General features: G+C 41.7%; 1 protein-coding gene across 1 annotated transcript; it reads right to left on the bottom strand.

Annotated features, from left to right (window-relative positions):
• Window positions 1-19131: 19131 nt before the first annotated feature.
• LOC132644867 (U-box domain-containing protein 44-like) lies at window positions 19132-22681 on the bottom strand. Its single transcript, XM_060361513.1, has 3 exons — window positions 21742-22681; window positions 21356-21656; window positions 19132-20872 (listed from the first exon to the last, which is right to left on the bottom strand). Exons 1-3 carry the CDS (start codon window positions 22528-22530, stop codon window positions 19401-19403), a joined length of 2562 nt encoding a protein of 853 aa, XP_060217496.1. The 5' UTR covers window positions 22531-22681; the 3' UTR covers window positions 19132-19400.
• Window positions 22682-22877: the final 196 nt, after the last annotated feature.

Below are 22877 nucleotides of genomic sequence, written 5' to 3'. Positions count from 1 at the left end.
GGAGTAGCTTAAGGTTAAGGGAAAGAGAGGAAGGGAGGTGGCACATCCATGGAGACGTGGCGAAGGCTGAGAGATCGACGTAAACAACCATGCATAACTGCCTGTCATTGGAGACTATTTGGGTGAATATGAGACCTCGTAAAAACAAATGTTACACACATACCTTAAACCTCACTAGTATAAGATACTCGCTGCTCGTTTATTTTTACTTAGTCTGATATACTAAACGCAATACAATTATTTTATTATTACAAATTATAAATATTGTAGATTGTTACTCCTTTCCGTTTAAAATAATAATTTTTGGGACGTGACATACCTCTTAAGAAAATTGTTACATGCACTAATTAAAGAGTTATTCGAAAATATTACCCTTTTGTTTTTTTTTTTCAAAATTTTCTTAAAAGTATAAATAGTCAGCATTGCCCTCATCCCCTCTACCACATCTTAGTTGAGATTGCTATAAGAATTATGTAAGAAAAAACTTTTTTTGATCTGAACAATTGTATACGGGTAAAACCGAGGATACGGTACGCTCGGTTTCCCGTTGTCATGATTATGCTCGGGTACGATACGACCGGACCATCGGGAACGAGGCATCGAGCTCTATCGGGGATGAGGCGATAAAGGAATGGCCGTTAACTGCCATAAGGAGAAGACCGAAATATCCGCCCTCAGCCGGATCTTTCGGCGTCGATCTCGGTAACAGTTGTTACCAGATTTCTTTTCTTTATTTAGAATTGTACTAGGGTTGGGACTCCTCTACTATATAAAGGGGAGGTTCCCAACCATTAAGGGGGTTGGCAACAGAAAGACGGAGAGAGTTGATATCAATAATCATAAGAATCCTTTAAAACCATTCCCATCTGTTCTTAAGTTCATTTTATTCATCGTGTAAGTACTTAACAGAAGGTATCGACCTCGGTTTCTATACCCGAGGCCAGATATACTTAATTGTCGATCAGATATGCTTCTCTATTCATTTATTGACTTATCTCGCAGTTTAATCTTGAATTGAATTTAGCCACATATCTTTAGCATCACGCATAAATTTAATTGTTCTCCGTTTTAAGGTTAAACAGTTTGGCGCCCACCGTGGGGCCTTAGATAGTAGTGGTGGTTCAATACAACATTCTGGTTATGCTCGATATTTTACACTTGTTCTTTAAGGTTTGATTTCAAGTATACCGGAAATGTCGGATTCCCATTCTGTCAACTTCCAAGTGGAACCAAGCCATCACGAGCATGACGACGAGGACGTACCAAACAACAACCCGCCCCCCATTAATCCTATTTAAGTCAGATCATCGGTGGGCAACGTACCGGCCGGCGAGAACAATGGGGTCATGCTGCAACAGCTCCAATATTGGGTCAGGCACCCAATATTGCCCCATCAGAACAGACCCAGGATACGGAGGAGAGGCACGTCCCACGGGGAAACGAGAACCACCCCGGGCAAAGCAGCAAACTGATAAGGATGCTCGAAGAATTGACGAAACGAGTCGAGTTCGGCGAAAAGAAAATAAAGGAAAACGATAAAAAGGTGGAGAACTATAACTCGAGGGTCGATCAGATTCCGGGGGGCCCACCGGTGTTGAAAGGGCCAGACTCGAAAAAATTTGTTCAAATGCCATTTCCGCTGAGTGCAGCACCGATGAAAATCCCTAAGAATTCTGCATGCCCGATATCCCGAAGTATAATGGGACGACAGACCCAAATGAACATGTGACTGCATACACCTGCATTATTAAGGGCAATGATCTTGCCGATGATGAAAGGGAATCGGTGCTACTTCAGAAATTTGGGGAAACCCTGTCAAAGGGGGCGATGATTTGGTATCATAACTTGCCCGAGCATTCAATTGATTCCTTTGCCATGCTCGTCGGCGCTTTTGTCAAGACCCATGTCGGGGCCATCAAGGTCGAAACGCGAAAGTTGGACTTGTTCAACGTCAAGCAACGGGATGACGAGACCCTCCGCGAGTTTGTGGCTCGATTTCAAATAGAGCGCATGGACCTACCCCCAGTCACTGATGACTGGGCCATTCAGGCTTTCACCCAAGGGCTCAATTCAAGGAGCTTGATCACATCTATGGAGCTAAAGCAAAATCTGATAGAATACCCGGCTGATATACAAACATGCATCAGTCAAAGATTAGGGTCGAAGATGATAAGGTTCTGAGGGCTACTTCGGTATCATGGAATTCCGGTAAAGGGAGTGATCTCTTGAGGAAAGTAGTAGATTGGGAGTCTAGATCATCATATGACAGGTACCAGCTTTACCCGCTCGATCGGAGGGGAAATTGACGTAGCAACGAATCAGGCAGGAATGATAGGAGGAATGATCGAAGGAATGATCAAGGCCAAAGTAGTCGTGGATTGATAAACAGAAACGCTGTCGATAGAGCCTCGGGAAACAGAGAAACTCCAAGGTTATCCGAGTATAACTTTGGCGTCAATGTCGCAGCCATAGCGGCGGCCCTTATCCGAAACAAAGAAACAAGACATCCAAGGCCAATCCAATCCAATCCAGAGAAGCGGGATAAAAATCTTGTTTGCAAATATCATCATACTCACGGCCATCGGACCGAGGATTGTAGGCAGCTAAGAGAGAAGGTCGCTCGCCTGTTCAATTTGGGGCATCTTCGAGAATTCCTATGTGAACGAGCAAAAACCCATTTCAAAAACTTGGACTCCAACAAGCAGGATAGGCCGGAAGAGCCTCAGCAGGTGATACACATGACGTTCCCATTGGGCCGGTTGTAAAACACACAAAAATTTCCATAACGAAGGAAAAGCGTATCTGGAATGATGACCCCGATGATCCCATCACGTTCAACGATGAAGACATGGAAGGCATCGCCAAGCCGCATAACGACGCACTGGTAATATCCGTTCTCTTCAATAAATTTAGAATTAAACGTGTGCCAATTGATCCAGGTAGCTCGGCTAATATCATCTGTTGAAGAGTCATCGAACAGCTGGGACTACTTGATCAGATCGTGCCGGCGATACAGGTCCTCAATGGATTCAACATGGCATGCGAAACGACAAAGGGTGAGATCACTTTACCGATCAATATGGCAGGAACTACGCAGCAGACAAAATTTTATGTGATAGAGGGAGACATGGGATACAATGCATTACTGGGCAGACTGTGGATTCACCTCGTGAGAGCGGTTCCCTCGACCATGCATCAGGTATTGAAATTCCTAACCCCAGAAGGTATCAAGACCGTCTGTGGTGAACAGTAGGCCGCAAAAGAGATGTTCGCGGTTGAAGAATCTGTTAAGACTGTAAAGGCGCCAGATCGAAATGAAGGGGAAAATGCCAAATAGCAATCACAGATCCCGGAATCTTCGGAAGATCGGAACAGTGACACACTAGACGAAGAGTTAAAATTCAGAGTTCCGAGAACCTTTGTGGTGCCCGATGATTCTGATGCCACTAAGTCCACAGTCGAAGAACTCGAGCAAGTCATATTGTTCGTCCATCTACCAGAGAAGAAGGTATACCTGCGCACGGGGTTAACCCCCGAGCTCAGGAAAGAATTTATTGAGTTTCTTAAAAATAACTCAGATTGCTTTGCTTGGTCCCATTTAGACATGACAGGTATTCCACCGGACGTGACATCACACAAGTTGAGGCTGGATCTAAGTTTTTCCTCGGTCAAACAAAAGCGGAGGCCACAACCCGAGATAAAACATGCATTCGTCAAGGACGAGGTAACCAAGCTCCTTAATATAGGATCCATTCGAGAGGTGAAATACCCAGATTGGTTAGCTAACGTTGTAGTAGTGCCTAAAAAGGGGAATAAGTTTAGAATGTGCGTAGATTATAAAGATTTAAACAAAGCCTGCCCGAAGGATTCATTTCCTTTGCCCAACATCGATCGCATGATCGACGCCACCGCGGGTCACGACACGCTGAGTTTCCTCGATGCCTATTCCGGGTACAACCAAATACAAATGGACCTGGACGATCGAGAAAAAACCTCCTTTATAACTAGGTTTGGCACATATTGTTATAATGTAATGTCCTTCGGCTTAAAAAATGTTGGTGCCACCTATCAGCATTTAGTCAACCGCATGTTTGAACACCAAATAGGGAGATCCATGGAAGTTTATATAGATGACATGGTCGTTAAGTCCCTGCGAGCAGAGGACCACTTGAAATTTTTGCAGGAAACTTTCAGCATATTAAGAAAGTACAACATGAAGCTGAGCCCGGAAAAATGTTCCTTCGGAGTTGGATCGGGTAAGTTTCTCAGATTCATGGTATCAAATCGGGGAATCGAAATCCACCCGGATAAGATAAAGGCCATTGAAGATATCACCGTGATCAAAGATATCAAAGGGGTACAAAGATTGACGGGACGGATAGCTGCCCTAAGCCGATTCATCTCCAGATCCTCGCACAAGAGTCATCAGTTTTTCTCGTTGCTAAAGAAAAAGACTGACTTTGCATGGACCCCCGAATGCCAGATGGCCTTAGCAGAACTCAAAAGGTATTTATCAAGCCCACCTCTACTCCACACTCCGAAAGCGAACAAGCAGTTGTATCTATACTTGGCGGTGTCCGAGATAGCGGTGAGCGATGTCCTGGTTCGAGAGGAGAAAGGTACGCAATACCCGATTTACTATGTAAGTAGAACTCTCGGTGATGCCGAAACCAGGTACCCACATTTGAAAAAAACTAGCTTTGGCTTTATTGAGTGCAACTAGAAAATTAAAACCTTACTTTCAGTGTCATCCCATATGCGTCGTAACATCGTATCCCCTGAGAAATGTCATGCATAAACCCGAACTCTCAGGTCGACTGACAAAGTGGGCCGTGGAGATTAGCGGATATGATATTGAATACAAACCCAGAACTGCGATCAAATCCCAAATATTGGTGGATTTCGTGGCCGATTGTGCACCGGCCATGATTCCCGAGGTCGATAAGGAGATGCTTCTTACCTCGGGGACTAGTGCGGGAGTCCGGACTCTTTACACAGATGGAGCTTCTAATGTAAAAGGGTCCGGGTTAGGGATCGTTCTTAAACCTCTCTCGAGTGACGTAATAAGACAATCTATTAGATCGGTTGATCTAACTAACAACGAAGCCGAATATGAGGCTATGATTGCAGGTTTAGAACTAGCTAAAAGCTTGGGAGCCGAGATCATCGAGGCCAAATGCTATTCTCTCCTGGTAGTCAACCAAACGAACGGAACCTTCGAAATCAAGGATGATCGAATGCGGAGATATCAGGAAAAATTGCAGGTTATCTTCGCCTATTCAAGGAGTGGACGTTGGAATCGGATGGGTTCAATTCCGGAGCTGTGGTGCAGTTGACAAAATCCGTCATAGAGACCCGCCACACCGAGATAAACTCGACCAGCCTCACTTGGGATTGGAGGAACAAATACATAGACTATCTCCAAACAGGAAGGTTACCATCCGATGCCAAAGAATCAAGGGCCCTCCGAACCAAAGCAGCTAGATTTTGTTTAGTCGATGGCCAGTTGTACCGAAGGTCATTCCATGGCCCCTTAGCGAGATGCTTAGGACCAAGGGAAACCGACTATGTTCTGAGGAAAGTTCACGAGGGGACTTGTGGAAACCATTCGGGAGCCGATTCATTGGTCCGCGATTAGAGCAGGATACTACTGGAACGAGATGGAGGAAGGTGCCAAAACCTTCATTCGAAAATGTTACGAATGCCAAAGGCACACCCCATCAATACACTAACCCAGGGAAGAGCTCCATCCGGTCCTCTCCCCATAGCCATTCATGAAATGGGGCATGGATATAGTGGGACCTTTGTCGTGGGCCCCAGGTAAAACGCAATTTATTTTGCTTATGAATGATTATTTCTCTAAATGGGTCGAAGCACAGGCACTCGAGAAAGTCTGGGAAAAAGAGGTCATTGATTTCATTTACGACCATATAATCTGTCGATTCGGGGTACCAACGGAGATTGCGTGTGATGACGGGAAGCAGTTCATAGGTAGCAAGGTCAACAAGTTTTTTGAAGAATACAAAATCAAGAAAATCTTATCCACCCCGTATCACCCGAGCACGAACGGCCAGGCCGAGTCTACCAATAAAACTATACTGCAGAATTTAAAGAAAATAATGGCCGTCTCTAAGCACCGATGAGGTTTTATGGGCCTACCGCACAACGGTAAGATCAAGCACCGGGGAGACCCCGTTTTCCCTTGTATACGGAGTCGAGGCCCTGATACCCGTCGAAGTTGGTGAGCCAAGCTTAAGAGTCTGATATGCCACTGAGGACTCGAACCACGAAGCAATGTCTGTCAATCTGAATCTCGTGGATGAAAGGAGGGAAGCTGCTCATATCTGGATAGCTGCACAAAAACAAAGGATGCAAAGGTATTATAACCGGAGGACCAACCTCAGGCATTTTCAGATTGGGGACTTGGTACTGAGGAAGGTCACGCTTCATACCAAAAACCCTCACAAAGGGAAATTAGCCCCGAATTGGGAAAGACCGTACCGAGTCACTGGAATAATCGGGAAAGGTTCCTATCAGCTTGAGAACGAAGACGGACAATAGCTGAAACACAACTGGAATGTAGCACACCTAAAACGATATTACTGTTAAAGGTACGAATAACTTTTCTTTTGTTTTTCTTCTTTCTCGATATAACCACGCAGGGATACAGTCTGAGGGACATCGGAGCAGCACAGTGGAAAATGGAAAGTCATAGACTTAGGACTGAAAGCACGAGCTGCACTCTTTTTTCCTTCGACCGTTTTGTCCCGAAGTGGGTTTTCGGCAAGGTTTTTAATGAGGCAGCACTGAACAGCGTGCTACGCGAATAGAGCATACCGACCAATGACTGGGGACTGCATATACCGGGCTAATAGTACCCGAGCTAGCATACCTCGAACTCGAGTACTAAGGGACTATTATACCGGGAGCTAAGTGATAACTATGTAAAAGCCAAGGCTTGAACGATAGGATCAGATGTAAGGACCAAACGATCGATTGAATCGTGTCCAATTAGTTTGTTGCTGCCATGGGAGCTAAGTGATAACTATGTCAAAACCAAGGCTTTAATGATAGGATCAGATGTAAGGACCAAACGATCGATTGAATCGTGTCCAAATTAGTTTGTTCTTGCCATGGCAATAACTGCAGATACATCTCCGGTCGGTTTTTTCAATCAAAATCTTACTATCAAAATGATCTGATGTTTCCACATACAATGCTGAAAGGCTATGACCTAAACAGCAAAAGACTATGGTCTAAAAAACATACGCAAGCTTAGAAGGTTGCGACCCAAACGGTTGAAGATTAAAAATATCGTGATCCGATCTGTCCTGCAATTTATAAATAAAGCAACAACTAAAATCAACACGGAATAAAACCCGATCACGAGCCGTTACTACTTGAATTTCCATACTGAATGAAACAATAAGGCAAGCTAAAACGATGGCATAAACCGAACAAACACTGAACCGAGGAACACTTTACAAAAGGCAACAAAAGCCGATGAATAGGCCGAATGAAGATCTTCTTTTCATTTATACAAACATGTAAGTGGATTTACAAAGGCTCGAACTAACGGCCTTAAAATGAAAAAGAAACAAAAAAAAAGGGACATAAGGCCCACGAGCCTAATCATCACCCGATCCCTCAGTGTCTTCCCCAGCTGACTCAAGGTCGATATCCGAATCCTCGGGGTCGAATACGGCCTTTGCTTCTGCTTCGAGCTTTTTTGCCTCCTCGATCAGGTCTGATAGGTCCACTCCGGTGGCTTGAGTTTCTTCGAGGGTTTCTCTTCGGGATAAGCACCACACGTACTCTGGCCGTTTTGCACTGAATTCCTCGGCAGCAGTCACGTCAGCCTTATACTGCTTTAGCATATCATCATAGCCCGAGATCTGGTCAAGAGCCTTTACATGTTCAGCTTGCAGGTCGGTGATAACCCGGCTCAATCTGTCTTCTTCAGCTTCGGCCGCAGCAAACGACGAACTAAGTCCGTCTACTTGTTCCGCCATCGCCCGAAGCTACTCTGCGAGAACATCCAGCTCGGATATAGCACCGATCGTCGTATCATAGAGGGAATCAATCTCGGGCTTGATCCCATCAAGCTCTGCTCGAAGTTGATCAATCTGGCTAACATAAGCCCGGGCCTGAGAAGCAAGGGCATTAGCATCGGCTATTAAAGATTTATTGTAAACTTCGAAAGCCCTTACCTTCTCTGCCAACTGGTCACATTCTTGTTTGGCCTCGGCAGCTTCGTTTCGAACCGCTGCTAAATCCGATTTAAGGATAGAAAGGTCAGGGAGAAACGAGATATATTGAAACTTCCGCTCATATAGATTCATGAGCTCGTCCACCTCCTGACTCTTACTTTTGAGCTCCTCCGTTAGTCAGCCCACTTCGTGCTTAAGATGGTGGAAGCTTGCATGATGAAGCACGGAGGCCTATAAGGGAAAATGGAACGGTTATTAAAATGAGGCATGAAATTAAAAGCTAAGTAAAAAGAACATAAGGACGAGACTTACCCGGTTCAATGCCTACCGAGCCTCGTTGAAAAGGCACGATTCGCTGACTTCGGCCATTTTCTTACGGTCCTCTTGGGACACCAGAGGGTACAGATAGCTGGCCACCCCGACTGGCCCCGATAGCATGTTCATATCAGCTGGCACCTTGAAAGTGATTAGCCTTTTTTGATTCGGGTCGGTACTAGGGGCAGGAAACGATTTCTCCAACCTGGGACCAGAATTAACCTCGAAATGATTGGCCACGGGGATGGGCAAATGCTCAAAACCTGACATACCTTGATTGGGTATTTCATAACCTTCATGACCGGCTGCCCCTTCTTCGGTCATCTTGCCTTTTCCTTTTTCAACATCGGCGGGAATATCCACCAATGGGGGCGGAGAGTACTGGATACAAATTATTGTTTCAGACGAGGTCACAGCTTGTATCGGAAGGACAGAACCAATACCATACAAAGGCGGAATATTAGGTACCTTCAAGCCTAGTACTGAGGAAGCTGTCTTCGATCCCGCAGCTGCGACCGGTAGCCTTTCAGAACTGCGAGCAGAAGTATGCTCTGTCGAAGGATCTATAGAAACCCCGACCTTCGGCTTGGTGATCCCTACGTCTGCCGGCCTCGAGACATCCCTCGAACCCACCAATGGTGGGGTAGCCGCAGCAAAGCCGGCCAGCTCCTGCTCAAGAAGCTCGTCCACATGACGATGCCCGACCAACGCATGGTCGTCATCGTTGGAATGATCCGATAGTTGACCGACAACCTCGGCTTCCAGATTCCGGGCCGAGACATCTTCTGAAGAGGTTTCTCTGATAGTGAGCCTCAGTTTTTTCCTGACTTGGGAAGAGGCTCGAGAATATTCGAAAGATCGTCTTTTGTTCCTTTAGCTATGACTCCCTGATCAGGAGCTTCGGTATATTGCTCGTCGGCCGAGGCCTCGGCAGCCTCCTGGCCCCGAATTCTGGTGGCCTTTGACAGACCTGTAAAACGAAAAGAAGAACAGTCTTTACTTATCTAACTTGGCATAGAAGACGGAACAATGCTCTAAGGGAAAAACTTACCATGGGTTCTGGCCTCCCACCAGGACCGGGACAAGCGTCTTCAGGTACGCTCGACGTAAGTGAGTTGGGAACAGATTTTCCCGACCCACTGATCAAAGTTAGGAACCACATCGAGGGTTCGGGCAAGCGCTATATATACACAGGCAAATAAAAGATTCAGTGCAAGTACAGGCATATAGTCATATCGTACCAAAGTAAAATTACTTACGGTTCGAGTTCCATTTCTCGGGAAACGGCAACTTATTAGCGGGAATCAGATCTGCTGTCCTGATTCGGACAAACCTCCCCTGCTAGCCTCGGTCCCTATCTTCGTCCAGACCGGAGAAGGGCGCCTTTCCGGCTCTCTTTGAGAGGTTAATCATGCCCCCTTTAAAGACTCGGGGACTATATAGCCCGAGTAGATGGTGCACCGTGAATGGAGCATTCACGTTTGAAGTGAAATAACGGAGGAGCACAACGATCCTCCAAAACGACGGGTGAATTTGGCCGAGGGTAACCTCACACCGTTTGTAGAAATCCACCATCACGGGATCGAGTGTGCTAAATGTGAAAGGATAGGTATAAAAACTTAAATACCCCTCCATGTAGGTCGTTATGGCTTCATCCCGGTCGGGAATAACGACCTCCTTATCCTTTCATCCGCAATCGACCTTGACTTGCTCGAGTTTATTCTGAGGCATCGTGCACAAGTAAGCCGATATTTCGACACCTCGATCCCCTTGTTGAGAAGGTTTCTCGACCTTGAAATTCAAATATTTGAGCAATCTTGAGGAATGAAGTCGGTCAGTACTGGCTCCGGTTTTGGAGTCGAGGAGGTCTCACCGGTTTTACCCTTTGAAGATTTGCTCGCCATTTCAGAAGTATGGTGATAAGAAGGTTTGAATGAAGATTTGAAGATTGAGTAGGAACCTGATAAGGAGATATGAAGATTTGAAGGTATGAAGATATTAAGGTTTGAAGATATGAAGATCAACGTGCACGAAGGTAAAATTCTCTTTGGTAAAAATCAGAAAGTGAAAAATGAAAGGGAAAACTTGCTTTTATAGAGTGGGGCCGAGACGGTTTACCTTCCATAACTGTCCCCAGAACCAACAGAGTCTTGACACGTGCCGATGTCAGACAGATGTGATGGATGTGACCTTGATCTTATCCAACCACGGGGAGCGTACGCGATAAAGAACCGGGGGGACTGCTCGATTAACAGATCGTACTCAAGCAGGTCGACCTTCCGATGGGGCCTCGGTCGGGCTCACGCACAATTATCACTATGATCAAGTAAAGCTTCTGTATCGGTCGCAAAAGATGTGGTCTCGAACCAATTACGGTCGAATTCTGGGTAAAATGCTCGAGCATGGCCGCCGGTAGTGAAAACATTTTGAATTTTTGTGAATTATAACACAAAGGATTATTGATCGAATATTGCAAGGACATATACAAAAATTCAGGTATAAACAACGCACATGGAAGGCTCAATCAAGTCCAATAAAAACCAATTCGCAACGTCCCATTAAAAGTTATTCCATTCCACAAAATTCCGACTATGTCGGATACATCAGTACGATAGGAAAAAAAGGGGGAAACACCCTACTCTACTGTTAATAATTGGAAAGAAAAAGTAAAATAGCAACACCCCTAACCGACTAAGGAAATCGAAGGTTGAGATCTTTAGCCTATTGCACGGGATACGGCAATAACGCATGATACCGATCAGATATTCCCATGACTTGCCCCTGAGGCGCATGAACCGGGGATATTCGACCCCGGAAGATCTTCTTCATCAAGCACTATTGTTGGCGGAGCTTCACCAAAGGGCATTTCTCGACAGTTTTCCATGATATGACGAGTTCGGACCCGAGATCCGACCCCCGAATGCCTAACTGGGAAGCTTCCCGTCTCTCTGCGCCCAGGTGCCCTCGGTGGCGTAGATGCTCTTCTTCCCCGAGTAACATCCTCGGCCTCCAGCTTTCCCTTGGAAGCCTTCCTCATCTGAAATCCTAAAAATCAAATACATTGGGTCAAAACATAATATAGGGGAATAAGGTTCGAAACAATCAAATTAAGAGACTACCATGATTTTTTCCTTTCCACCCTTCGGGTGCCATGCTTCTCCAAGAACGGCCTACGCTACGAGAAGCTCGAAGAAGGGCAATCACCCATTCAAAAATAGCCATAACGAGCTCGGGTTCAACCGGATTTGGTGAAGGGTTCCACACTTCAGGAAAATCGGCAGACAATGGACGGTGAAGTTGGGTTGTCGTATCATCACAAACCGATGCAGCCACCCTCGGTCATAATCGTCTTCGGGATCGATCAGGCTTCGACTTCCCCTGGGAACCATATGAACGATTCCCCCCTCGGATCACCCGAAGTATATATATGTGAAGCAAATGGTCGAGGGTGAAGGCGACCTCAGCCACATTAGTCAACTTCTCGATACAATACACAAGTCTCCAAACCTATGGGGCGACCTGCTCGATACATATCCGATACCGGCGACAGAAGTCCTCGATCACTCGATGAACAGGGAGAGTGAACCCTATGGCAAAAGGATACGTGTATGACAATGAGTAACCGACAATGTGGTGATTAATTTTCACACCGTCCTCAACAGGGCGAACGTCAACATCTGCGCCTAAGTTGTAATCTTCTCTGACTACGGTAATGGCGTCATTATCAATACAAGATTCAAAGTTCTCCACCGAATCAAAATGGTGAAGTATTTTGCAGTCGTTCGTATAGAAAAAACCCGACGGGAGGATACTAGCAGCAAGAGATTCTAGCCCCGGGTCAGAACCATCGGCTCCCATTGATGATGTAAACGAGTGCTGATCTTCACCTTGAGTCAGTAATGGAACGTGAGCCATGTTCGTGGAAGGTTTTCTTTTAACAGTAAACAGTCACTCCTTGATGAAGGAAGATTGAAAATTCGAGGATTACCGCAAGCTCAATTCGGGAATCGCAGAGAGTTTTTAAGGAGGAACAACGTGAGATTGGAAGAAGTGCAGATGCATGGAAAAGGAAGAAGACATGGGCTTTATATAGAAAGAGAATCAAGAGGTCCTGTAGCGTTGTTGACACCCAATTTTGTCTCGCCTCTCCTCCGAAATACCTATTTACGCTTCTAATATTTTTGGAAAATAAAAAATATATATATTATATTAGCCTCTTATCAATACTGGCGCTTCATTATTCTATTACAGTTACTAGCTATCATCATCATCACTTATTATTATTATTATTATTATTATTATTATTATTATTACTATTATTATTATTATTATTATTATTATAATTCATAATTTTTATCATTTCGGCATTTTACCAGCATACGCACACGCATCGCATTTATCTTTGCATAATTAAATAATAGTTTTTATTTATTGTGGATTTTCGAAATATTATTGCACGACTATTACAACGCCATTTTTTATCTGAGCATTAATGATTGCATATTTCATATTGAGCAATATTTTAACACAAGTTATTTAAACAGGCCTTTTATTTAAATTTAGAAGCCAAACTGTTTCGCGCACTCAGTCCGTATTTTTGATTTATCGGATCCCAAATCAAAGTCCAATCAACTCACAAATATTTTGGACCAGCCTATATTTTGATCCCAATTTTTAAGACGAGTCCATGTTTTAATTCGCTAGCCCATTATTTTAATACTCGGTCCAAAAATTGACCCAGTCCACAAATGGACCGGGTCCGACCCGTGCCAGTTCAGAATTTAGGGTTTCCCTTCATCATTTTTCCTCCTTCCGCCGCTCTTCCTCCTTCACCTCCCTCTCTTCTCTTTCATCGCCGCCTCCACTCCACTACACTTCTGACATCCCACTTCCCTCTGCTCCCCCACTCGTCTTGCCCCCCCCCCCCCCCCCTCACGCTCGTCATCCCCATTTCCTCTTGCCGCCCACTCCACTACACCTTTGACACCACCCCCACTTTACCTCCACTCCTCTTCCATCCTCATCGCTCCCTCCACACCACTGTCACCCCATTCCACCCTGTCCCCCGCTTCTCTCTCTCCTTCACAAAGAAACCCTAGATTTCCCCTATAAAATTTGATGGTTATGTTCGTTGACGAGGAGGATTTTTGGATTGGAAAAACCCCCAATAACCTAGAGGATTTTTTTTGATTAGTGAAACCCCCCTAAGAACAGGGAGGATTTTTCGATTCACGAAATTCCCCAAGAACTAGGTCTTCTTTTCAGTAGCAGAAATCCCCTAAAAATTTTAAGTTCTTTTGATTGCTTCAAATTCCCGTGGAAAATTACTAAGTCTTCATCAGTTTTGATTTTGTTCCGATATTCATTCGAAAAGAGAAAAAATTATTCTGGTTCCCTTTTGGTTCCTACAATTGATTCGAATCTGAGCATCGCAAGCTCGGAGTTGGAAATGTTCGAGGTTAGATCGAAACCTTCGCCTCACTTCGCTGCACCCGAAGAAGGTGTGTTAATCCCCTTCTGTTATTTTTTATCTTTTGCACTTTTTGGCTTCTTAGTTGTTATGTCTTAGCATTAGTTTATCGGCTTCATGATTTAGCACATTATTAGGTTAATTCAGTTTGTGGTTTGCGAAGAATGTTATATGCTGGTCGGATTGGATAAAATGCCTATGTCTTAATCTTGCTTAGTAGTTAACAATGTCTGTATGCTTATGTCTTGACGTGGTTTAGTTTCATTTCAGTCTTTTTATAGTTCCCTGTGGCTGATGGTCCTGCTGTTTGATCCTCACTCGCGTTTAATTGATATATGTGATCAAATGAGCTAGCTATGGTTTCATTACGTTTTTAATGTTTGGTGCGTAGTTTCAGCTCCTGTTTCTGTTTGTTCAAAATTAGTATCAACAAATACGACAACAACCACATCAATATACCCAGTTGAATGTTTAAATTAGTATGGGATCGGTTAATTAAATTTCATAGATGTTTAAGCTTTACATTGGCTATGGTGTGGGTATGAAATATGGAAACGGTCTTTTGGTCCTCTGTTTCGTTTAGCTGTTATATGAGTTCATCAGCTGCTTACAGATGAGTTTCATCTTCTCTACTTTAATGTGTCTGAATGAGATTGTGAATATTTGAGCCTAAATAAAGGCACTGCATTTTCTTTATACCCTTAGCTTCCAACAGTTGAGTTTATGTACCAGTTTGAACTGCTAGGACCATTTTAGTTTTGTTGTTGTTGCAAAACATGACCTTAGGAATTCGACATTAGGAAGTTAACTAGTAAATGTTTTGTCAGGTTGTTTTAACATACAAAGAGGATCTTGTGTTTGCTTCTGTTTATTCCTATACCCATGTTGTTTGTTTACCAAACTACTCTTCTCCATGATCTGCTGGTCTGAGCCCAGCCATGAAAATGTTGTGTTGGGCTACTAAAGTGAAGTATGCCTAGCTAAGTTTCAGGATATCATCAGACTTGCTCGACATGCTGTTTGCTTCTGTTTTGTCGGTCTCTTTGTTTATCTTTCGCTTAAAGCCTGAACCTTTTGTCGTTAAACTTGCGAAACTGCCATGTGGTCTAGAATGAGTCTCATAGTGCATGTCCTTACTCGTCTCCTCCCCTGAAATATCATATTCCTTTTATGAAAAGTAGCTTGCATTGCTTTGAGAGATAAGTGTATAGTATGATAATTGAATTTGAGGTTTGCTTGTTTGTATTGTTCTTTTAGTGGTCTATGTCTAATTATAGAATGATATACTCAGATATACCTGAAGTATACAGTCTTGTGGTGCCCTTCGGGTATAATGGGACTTGTATATTTAAGGTATACCGAGGTATACTATTTCTAGGAATGCTGATCCAAATTCTTTGTATAACCTTACATGTTTCGATTTAGGTAAGATTTGTCATTGTACAAGATTGATGAAATTTGGGAAGTTGGTGATTGTTTAACTAAGTTTGAGTCTTGTATTTTTCTCTTGTCTGTTTGAAGTGTATATTTTTTCTCTCTCTTGTCTGTTGAAGTTTGGGGAAGTTCTTTAAGACATTAAGGCATAACCAAACGATGGACAGACCTTTATTAATTTGGAAAGAAGCAAAGATGGATAAGATATTGCCCTGGTCATTACATGTATTTGATCATGCTCAGCCTGTGCCATTGCTGTCCACCTTTCTTAAGATTATTGGTTGTTAAACATTTGAGAGTCGGGTAATGAAACGAAAATCCAGTAGAGGATCACGGACGTTTAGTGTACTCATTTAAAATACTTCAAAACGTGAGCTGAAATCTGTGCGATTATGTATACATGGTGTTTACTCAAATATACATAGTATGTACACAAGACGCTGATTCGCTTGTTTTGAATTTTACATTATATATGACCTTATGTATTGATTATACACTAATCCTTTTCTTCTGTTTTGTGCATGACTATCGCGCACGAGTCCAAAGACTCGTCTCCCTCCGCATTTGGCGTTGGGCTAAAGCTCAACGAGATAATCTTCTCGAGTCATCCCTCATTCAATCCATCCGCAGCAAATAAAAATTATGGGCCGAGGCCCATATAGCAAAACAGAACTGAAGTCCATTTGAGGCAGTGTTAAAAGTTTCTGGGCCAAAGCCCAGAGGCAGAAAAGGATTGCAGCAGTGGCCCAAATGGGCCAGATCCATTTAACAGCAGCCCTTCTTAAGAAATGGGCTGAGCCCATTTTAAATTATCTCCTCCTTTATTTATTTTGTGCATTTAATTTGTATTATGCAACTAACTCTTTGTTTGTTTTTATTTTATTAGTTTAGATAAATCCTAATTAATTAGTAGGTTTAGTTTTAGTAATGAGTAGTTAGTTTAAGGAAGACTAACAACTAATTCAATAAGCTTTATTCTCTTATTTCCATGTTTTATTTTATTTGGAATAGTTGATTTGCAATTAGCATGACTATATATTTCGAGTTAAGAGAATCATATTTTATTCTTACTATCCTAGAAATTTCAAAACGTCACTAATATGTAAATATAAATTCAATTATATTTTATAAATGGTTTCTTCAAGTTTGAGTCAATCACGCATATTTTAGCTAAACGTAGTTAATAAGAAATAATAAAAGGAAAAAGGAAAAACTCACTTCCTCTTGAATCCTATTCATAAACCTAGCAGAATTGTTAAATCTCTTCTCAAAAACTATTATTTACGGGCAAACCATTATATTTCCTACATGTCTTATCTTAAATAGCATTTACTATGTTTCATACAAAGTCTTAGCAACATTTTAAGTTTTATTTAAGTAGCATTTAAAAATCCTTTTTTATGCAAACTATCTTTTATAAGTTTTATTTTTAAACAGCATTTTATCTAAAGCCCCAGTAATATTTACAAGTTTTATTTAAAATGGCATTCAAAGTCCTCTTTTATACAAATTCTCACATTTATTAATTAACCTAAGTTTGACCGGATAACCGTAAGTTAGCGGATTCTAAAGGATGCCTAACCCCTTCCCTTTAGGATAATATAGAGCTCTTACCTAGAATCACATTGGTTAAGCAGACTATTAATTGAGGTTTAGTTTTTAAACTCTGTCTTAGTTAACCTCTAGGTGTCCTAATTCACCGTTAAATTAATTAGGTGGCGACTCCTTAAATAAAATAAATAGGAATCACCAATACGTCATACTCCTAAATCCACCCGGTTAAAATGGGGTATAACAAGCGTATCAAAGACTCTGACACAAAGGGGATTCCCAAAAAAAATTGGCGGCTGGGTAATGATGACCTAGCATCTGGCAGAGTGAGATTCTGATTGGAAGGTCTTGTCCTAGGTAATTGGAGGTGGTCGTTCGGCTTTATTTGGGTCCATTCCCCGCCGTCAGTAATTTACCTCGGGAAATGGGGGGACTATCTGTATACAGGTAAAACCGAGGATACGATACGCTCGGTTTCCCGTTGTCATGATTATGCTCGAGTACGATACGACCGGACCATCAGGAACGAGTCATCGAGCTCTATCGGGGATGAGGCGATAATGGAATGGCGGTTAACTGCCATAAGGAGAAGACCGAAATATCCGCCCTCAGCCGGATCTTTCGGCGTCGATCTCGGTAACAGTTGTCACCAGATTTCTTTTCTTTATTTAGAATTGTACTAGGGTTGGGACTCCTCTACTATATAAAGGGGAGGTTTCCAACCATTAAGGGGGTTGGCAACAGAAAGACGGAGAGAGTTGATATCAATAATCATAAGAATCCTTTAAAACCATTCCCATCTGTTCTTAAGTTCATTTTATTCATCGTGTAAGTACTTAACAGAAGGTATCGACCTCGATTTCTATACCGAGGCCAGATATACTTAATTGTCGATCAGATCTGCTTCTCTATTCATTTATTGGCTTATCTCGCAATTTAATCCTGAATTGAATTTAGCCACAATTCTTTGGCATCACGCATAAATTTAATTGTTCTCCGTTTTAAGCTTAAACAACAATGACAAAGTTTTAGATTAACACTGAGAATAAAATGGTGAAATTAAATTGTAACTTATACAGATAAGCAAGTAAAATATCCTTATAGCTAATTATTAGTAACTTTTATATCGCAATTGTTGTATCATTCTTCACTGCATAACAATATTTATGTTATAAAGTACTAGTATATATGAGTCCCCATGTTATTATTCACATAATAATTCATATATTATAGTTTTTACATAACTAATCTATGAATTAAAAAGCCCTACATGTATAATAAATACAACATCAATACCATAGTTAAAATGACCGGTCCTGATATCGGGAACAGTTTTTTTTTTTTTTTTTTTAAATGTATTGCCACATTTTATAATTTTTTAAGTCTGAATGATTTCTTTCATTAATTCATTGACAGAGTACATACAAAAAATAACGCTACCAAAAGAAGAATCATGCAAAGACGGTGAAACAAAAAGGAAAATATTCTGCTATTTTTATTCTCTTTTTTCATCTTTTCCATGTTATCATTTTATAATTTACGCGGGCTTTTACCTTTATCGTTTTATATATGTATATTTTTCTATCTTTTCCTTTGCCGCTTTTTCTTTTCCCATATAGATGATGGCAAGTTGGCGATAATAAATTGTCAATGACTTCGCAGGTTTCTTCCAAGCAGAGGAAAACCAACAAGATGGATTTCTGTTACACTCATTAAATAACTCGTGGACTTCAAGATGATGTCACAAGACGAATTTCGTTTTGCCTAGGTTGTGCAGGAATTTTCAAAAGAGTTTAAATAATCCTAACCTATTTTACCTATAGTTAAGCACCTAAGCTTTTCAATTAGATCAAATGTTCTCACATTTTATGAGCCTATTTGCTACAACCACTATATTTCCTTGTTTTCTATGTATCCCTTTTCACATTGTTATGAGGCTTTGTGTTTCTCTCTAAATTCAACTTATCGAGCCACTAACATTACTCCAGACTCACTCATTGACTTATTGAGCCTAAAATGTCTCTCTGCTCAAAGGTCACTCCTATTGAGACTCCTCTCATTTTCTACTTAAACAAAAAAGAAAATCAAATCCAAGTATAAACCCCAATACGGTTACACTTGTACCTCATCCATTGTGTAAGAATTTCAAAGGGGTTTAAACGATCTAGGCTACTTCACCCATTGTCATAAGGTTTCTAGATTAAAATGCTTAAATAATGTACTTCTGAAGACAAAAAGTTCCATTCATCTCCAATAAACCTTTTCGTTGTAATTTGTACAATGAGAGAAAATTTGCACCTCAAAAAGATTATCTGTATGAGCACGTACTATACAAAGTTCAAGATTTCAATCAATCAACAAATAATAGAACAAGTATACAAAAAGAAAAAGAAGAGCTTTTTGCTCATTAGCATGATGTCTCAAAAATAACTTGATTGAGGTTGCAAGAGCTCAAGTTGTGCTAATAATTTAGCCACTGTAGGTTTCAACAATGAGTCACCATTTTGTGCTAGATCAATTAACACCACTTGTGCATATTCACCATACTCTTCTCTATGAGCCTCCACTCTAAAAATCCTTTCCAAAATCCAAAGTGATTTTTCTTGAGCTTTTAGGCTCATCCCTTCTTCAAGAATCTTGATAATTGGTTGTACACATGACATTTTCACTAACAAATTACTCCCATTTTCCCAAATCTCGTCCTGTAATAATGTTGCAAGGCAACTTAAGGAAGCCTCGTCGGCTTCCCTTTCGTTGCCTTGGAATATTTGGACTAATGGAGGCACTGCCCCTGCTTTTACCAAGCAAAATGTGCTTCTTGGAGAGCAATGTCCATCATGTACTTGACAAAATGCATCTGTAGGATGAGGAGGGGCACATGAAAACCATCTTGATTTTCTCGATTTTCTTAGAGCGAGTGAGTTTTGAGATAGTTGAGCTAGTGATGTTGCAGCTCTACATTTGGCAACTATCGAACCACACGTGAGCAACTTTACCAGAACATTGATCACCCCATTTTCAGCAGAGAACTGTTGCAGTTTCTTATCCGAAGGAAGAGTGAAACGGATTAGTACTGCAGCGATGTTCTCAGATAATAATCGTGGTGTTGTAGGAGTACTTGTTGTCAATATGGAAACCAAAATGGGTAATAGGTTTGCCCTCATAAACGTATCCGTTACATTCTTATCACTCACTGGGAAGTTGCTTAGTATGCCAACAGCAGCAGCCTTTTCATCATCCGTCGTGGATGATGATGATACAACGTTGATCAATGTATTTAGATGCATTTCTTCTAGCTGTTCCATTAGCTCCCCACCTTGCATATCATTAGACAATACATAAATCAAATTTAAAGCTCCGTTTCTGATCTTGGTATTCTGGCTTTCTGTTAGGAATGGTAAGAGAAGGCGAACAGCGCCATTTTCCTTCATTTTTCTTCTGACCTTTGAGGCATTTGAACGTGCAGCGATGGAATTAAGTGCTTCTAACAAGTGACACTGGATTACCGGACTGGTCAGGTGAAGGAGCGAAATCATCTGCTGAGCAACATCTTGTCTCACCAGTACTATGCCAGCTTCCGATTGAGCTGCTATTTTTGCAAGAATCGCGGATGCTGGCTCTCTTAGAGTCATGAGCACCGATGTCACGGAGAAAAGAAGCTGTAGCAGAGTTGCAACGATGCCCAATTTTATCAGACATTGAACGTTTGCTTTCGAGGAAGATAAGTTGTGCAACGCGTTTAGAGACGATTGCTTAGCTTCTAGGTTTCCGGTGGTGAACATTTTGACTAGGGGTTCAATGGCTCCATCTTGTCCAAGGTTAGCCCTGTTTTGATCTGTGAGTTCCATTCTTGAAAGTGCTGTTGCCATTAGAATCTTGCTCATGTCAGAGCCTGCAATAATATACATATAGCTTATTAAACTGCATACTATAATGGGCAAAGGTCAAATTTGCCCCTAAACTATGCGAAATGGAGCAGATTTGCACTTTGTTGATAGCTGAGGTCAAATATGCCCTCACCGTTAATAAATGGGCTAAAAGAGGAAGGAGGGTGATTGGCGGTCGAGGTCGTGGCGGGGAGAGATAAAGATGGAACAAAAAATGTTTAAAAACTCAAAATTAAGGAGAAAGATCAAATTTACCGTTGAACTGTGTGAAAAGTTCAACTTAATCCTAAATTGCGAGACATGTGGCATCATCAGGTACTAAGCTTCTGGTCGCGTGGAAATAAGGGCAAATTTAGCCTATTTTACTAACGGCGAGGGCATATTTGGCTCCAATTATTAACGAAGGGCAGATCTGTTCCCTTTCAGGTAGTTCAGGGCAAAATTTGACCCTTTGCCCTGCTACAATTTATGGAAGTGTCCTAATATACCTTGGTTCAAGTAGTGTACAAGAGGCTTGAAATAGCCAGCCTCAGCCATATGAAGAGCATATTGGGTATTGCCTGATAAAGAATTTAGCAAGTTGGCAGCATCATGAGAAGCCATTTGATCATCCCCATTAAAAATTGCAACCAACATGACAATGCAGCCTTGAATTCTCCCAAGTCTTCTTCTAACTGCAACCACATCTGAGAGACTCACCAACAGCCCCACTGCTTCTTTTTGCTCTTCCAAATCACGACCCAACGACTTCACAAGTATCGATAAATTCCCCATTTCCGCCATCTTTTCCTGCACAACAAAGTGAAAAGTAACTAGTCAAAACTTTTCAGCTTCTTGATTCTCAATATTTAGATTCAATTAATACTAAATGTACCTTATGTTCATCATCTTGAGCGACCAGGGCTTGTAGTATTCGGAGTATAATCAATCTATGGTCTGTTTTACTTGAACTCAATCGATTAAACAGAGCAGGGATCACATCTTCATGATGAACCCTTTCTTTAGTAATCATATGATCCAAAACCAATGAATTTAATCCATGAAGTGCACATTTAAGAAGTTGATCATCACCATACTTGATTTGAACGACAACATCATCGACATCTAGAGTTATTCCATCGTCTTCTTCAACAATCCCATCGATATCTAGAGTTATTCTATCGTCTTCATCCACTATCCCTTGATTATCATATGATGAGAAGTCGGATTCATCTGAGCTCATGATCAAATTAGGCTTATTAACAATACTCATCTTCATCGTCATCTCTCTTCTCAGTGCCTCAATCTCTGCCTTTTTAGCAATTTCGACGACATCATGACTAGCAAAGAGCACAAGGCCTAAAGCCCTTGCAAGATTCTGAATTACTTGTTCAGTGTGCTCATCATGTGCAGGGGAGATTGAACTACTTTTCACCAAGGCCTTGGCACGTCGAAAATCGGCTTCAAGTGATTCAACTGCTTTCTGAATTTGAGGATTACTGACCATAATAACCCTTTTATCATCTTTCAATTCAGTGAGAATTGAGCTCAGTTTCTCTATAAACTCTGAGAGTTGTTCTTGAGGAGATGAATATTCTGAGTCTCCCATACTGTCATCTGTGGTTGTAATTGATTGCTGTTCAGTGGACACTTCTATGATTAATGTTTTTTCATTCACACTCATCTGGAGTTTCTTTTATTGTTTTTTTCGAAGTGTGAAAGAAGAGAACATTATGAAAATGAAGACCAAAGACTTGGTTCAACTCTTAACAGTAGTTAGTTTGTCTGTTATGTTCATCATCTTAGTTCATTTGACGTCAAATACAAGGGTTAATTTGCCTTAAATTATTGAATTTGAAAGTGGTATTCTGCTTTTGTTTTACATGTGGCCATTTTTAAAACAATTGTTTTCAATAATTTTATTGAAAATTTCTTTTAGGACGTTTTTCATGAGAGAGATTGGAAGGATGTGTTTTGTATGGATGTGAAGGCCGGCATCGAATAGTCCAAGCAAGTCACACATCGAATAAT

The sequence above is a fragment of the Lycium barbarum genome, chromosome 6 (assembly GCF_019175385.1).
Source record: "Lycium barbarum isolate Lr01 chromosome 6, ASM1917538v2, whole genome shotgun sequence".
Taxonomy (NCBI): domain Eukaryota; kingdom Viridiplantae; phylum Streptophyta; class Magnoliopsida; order Solanales; family Solanaceae; genus Lycium; species Lycium barbarum.
This window is presented reverse-complemented; position numbering and strand designations above follow the sequence as displayed.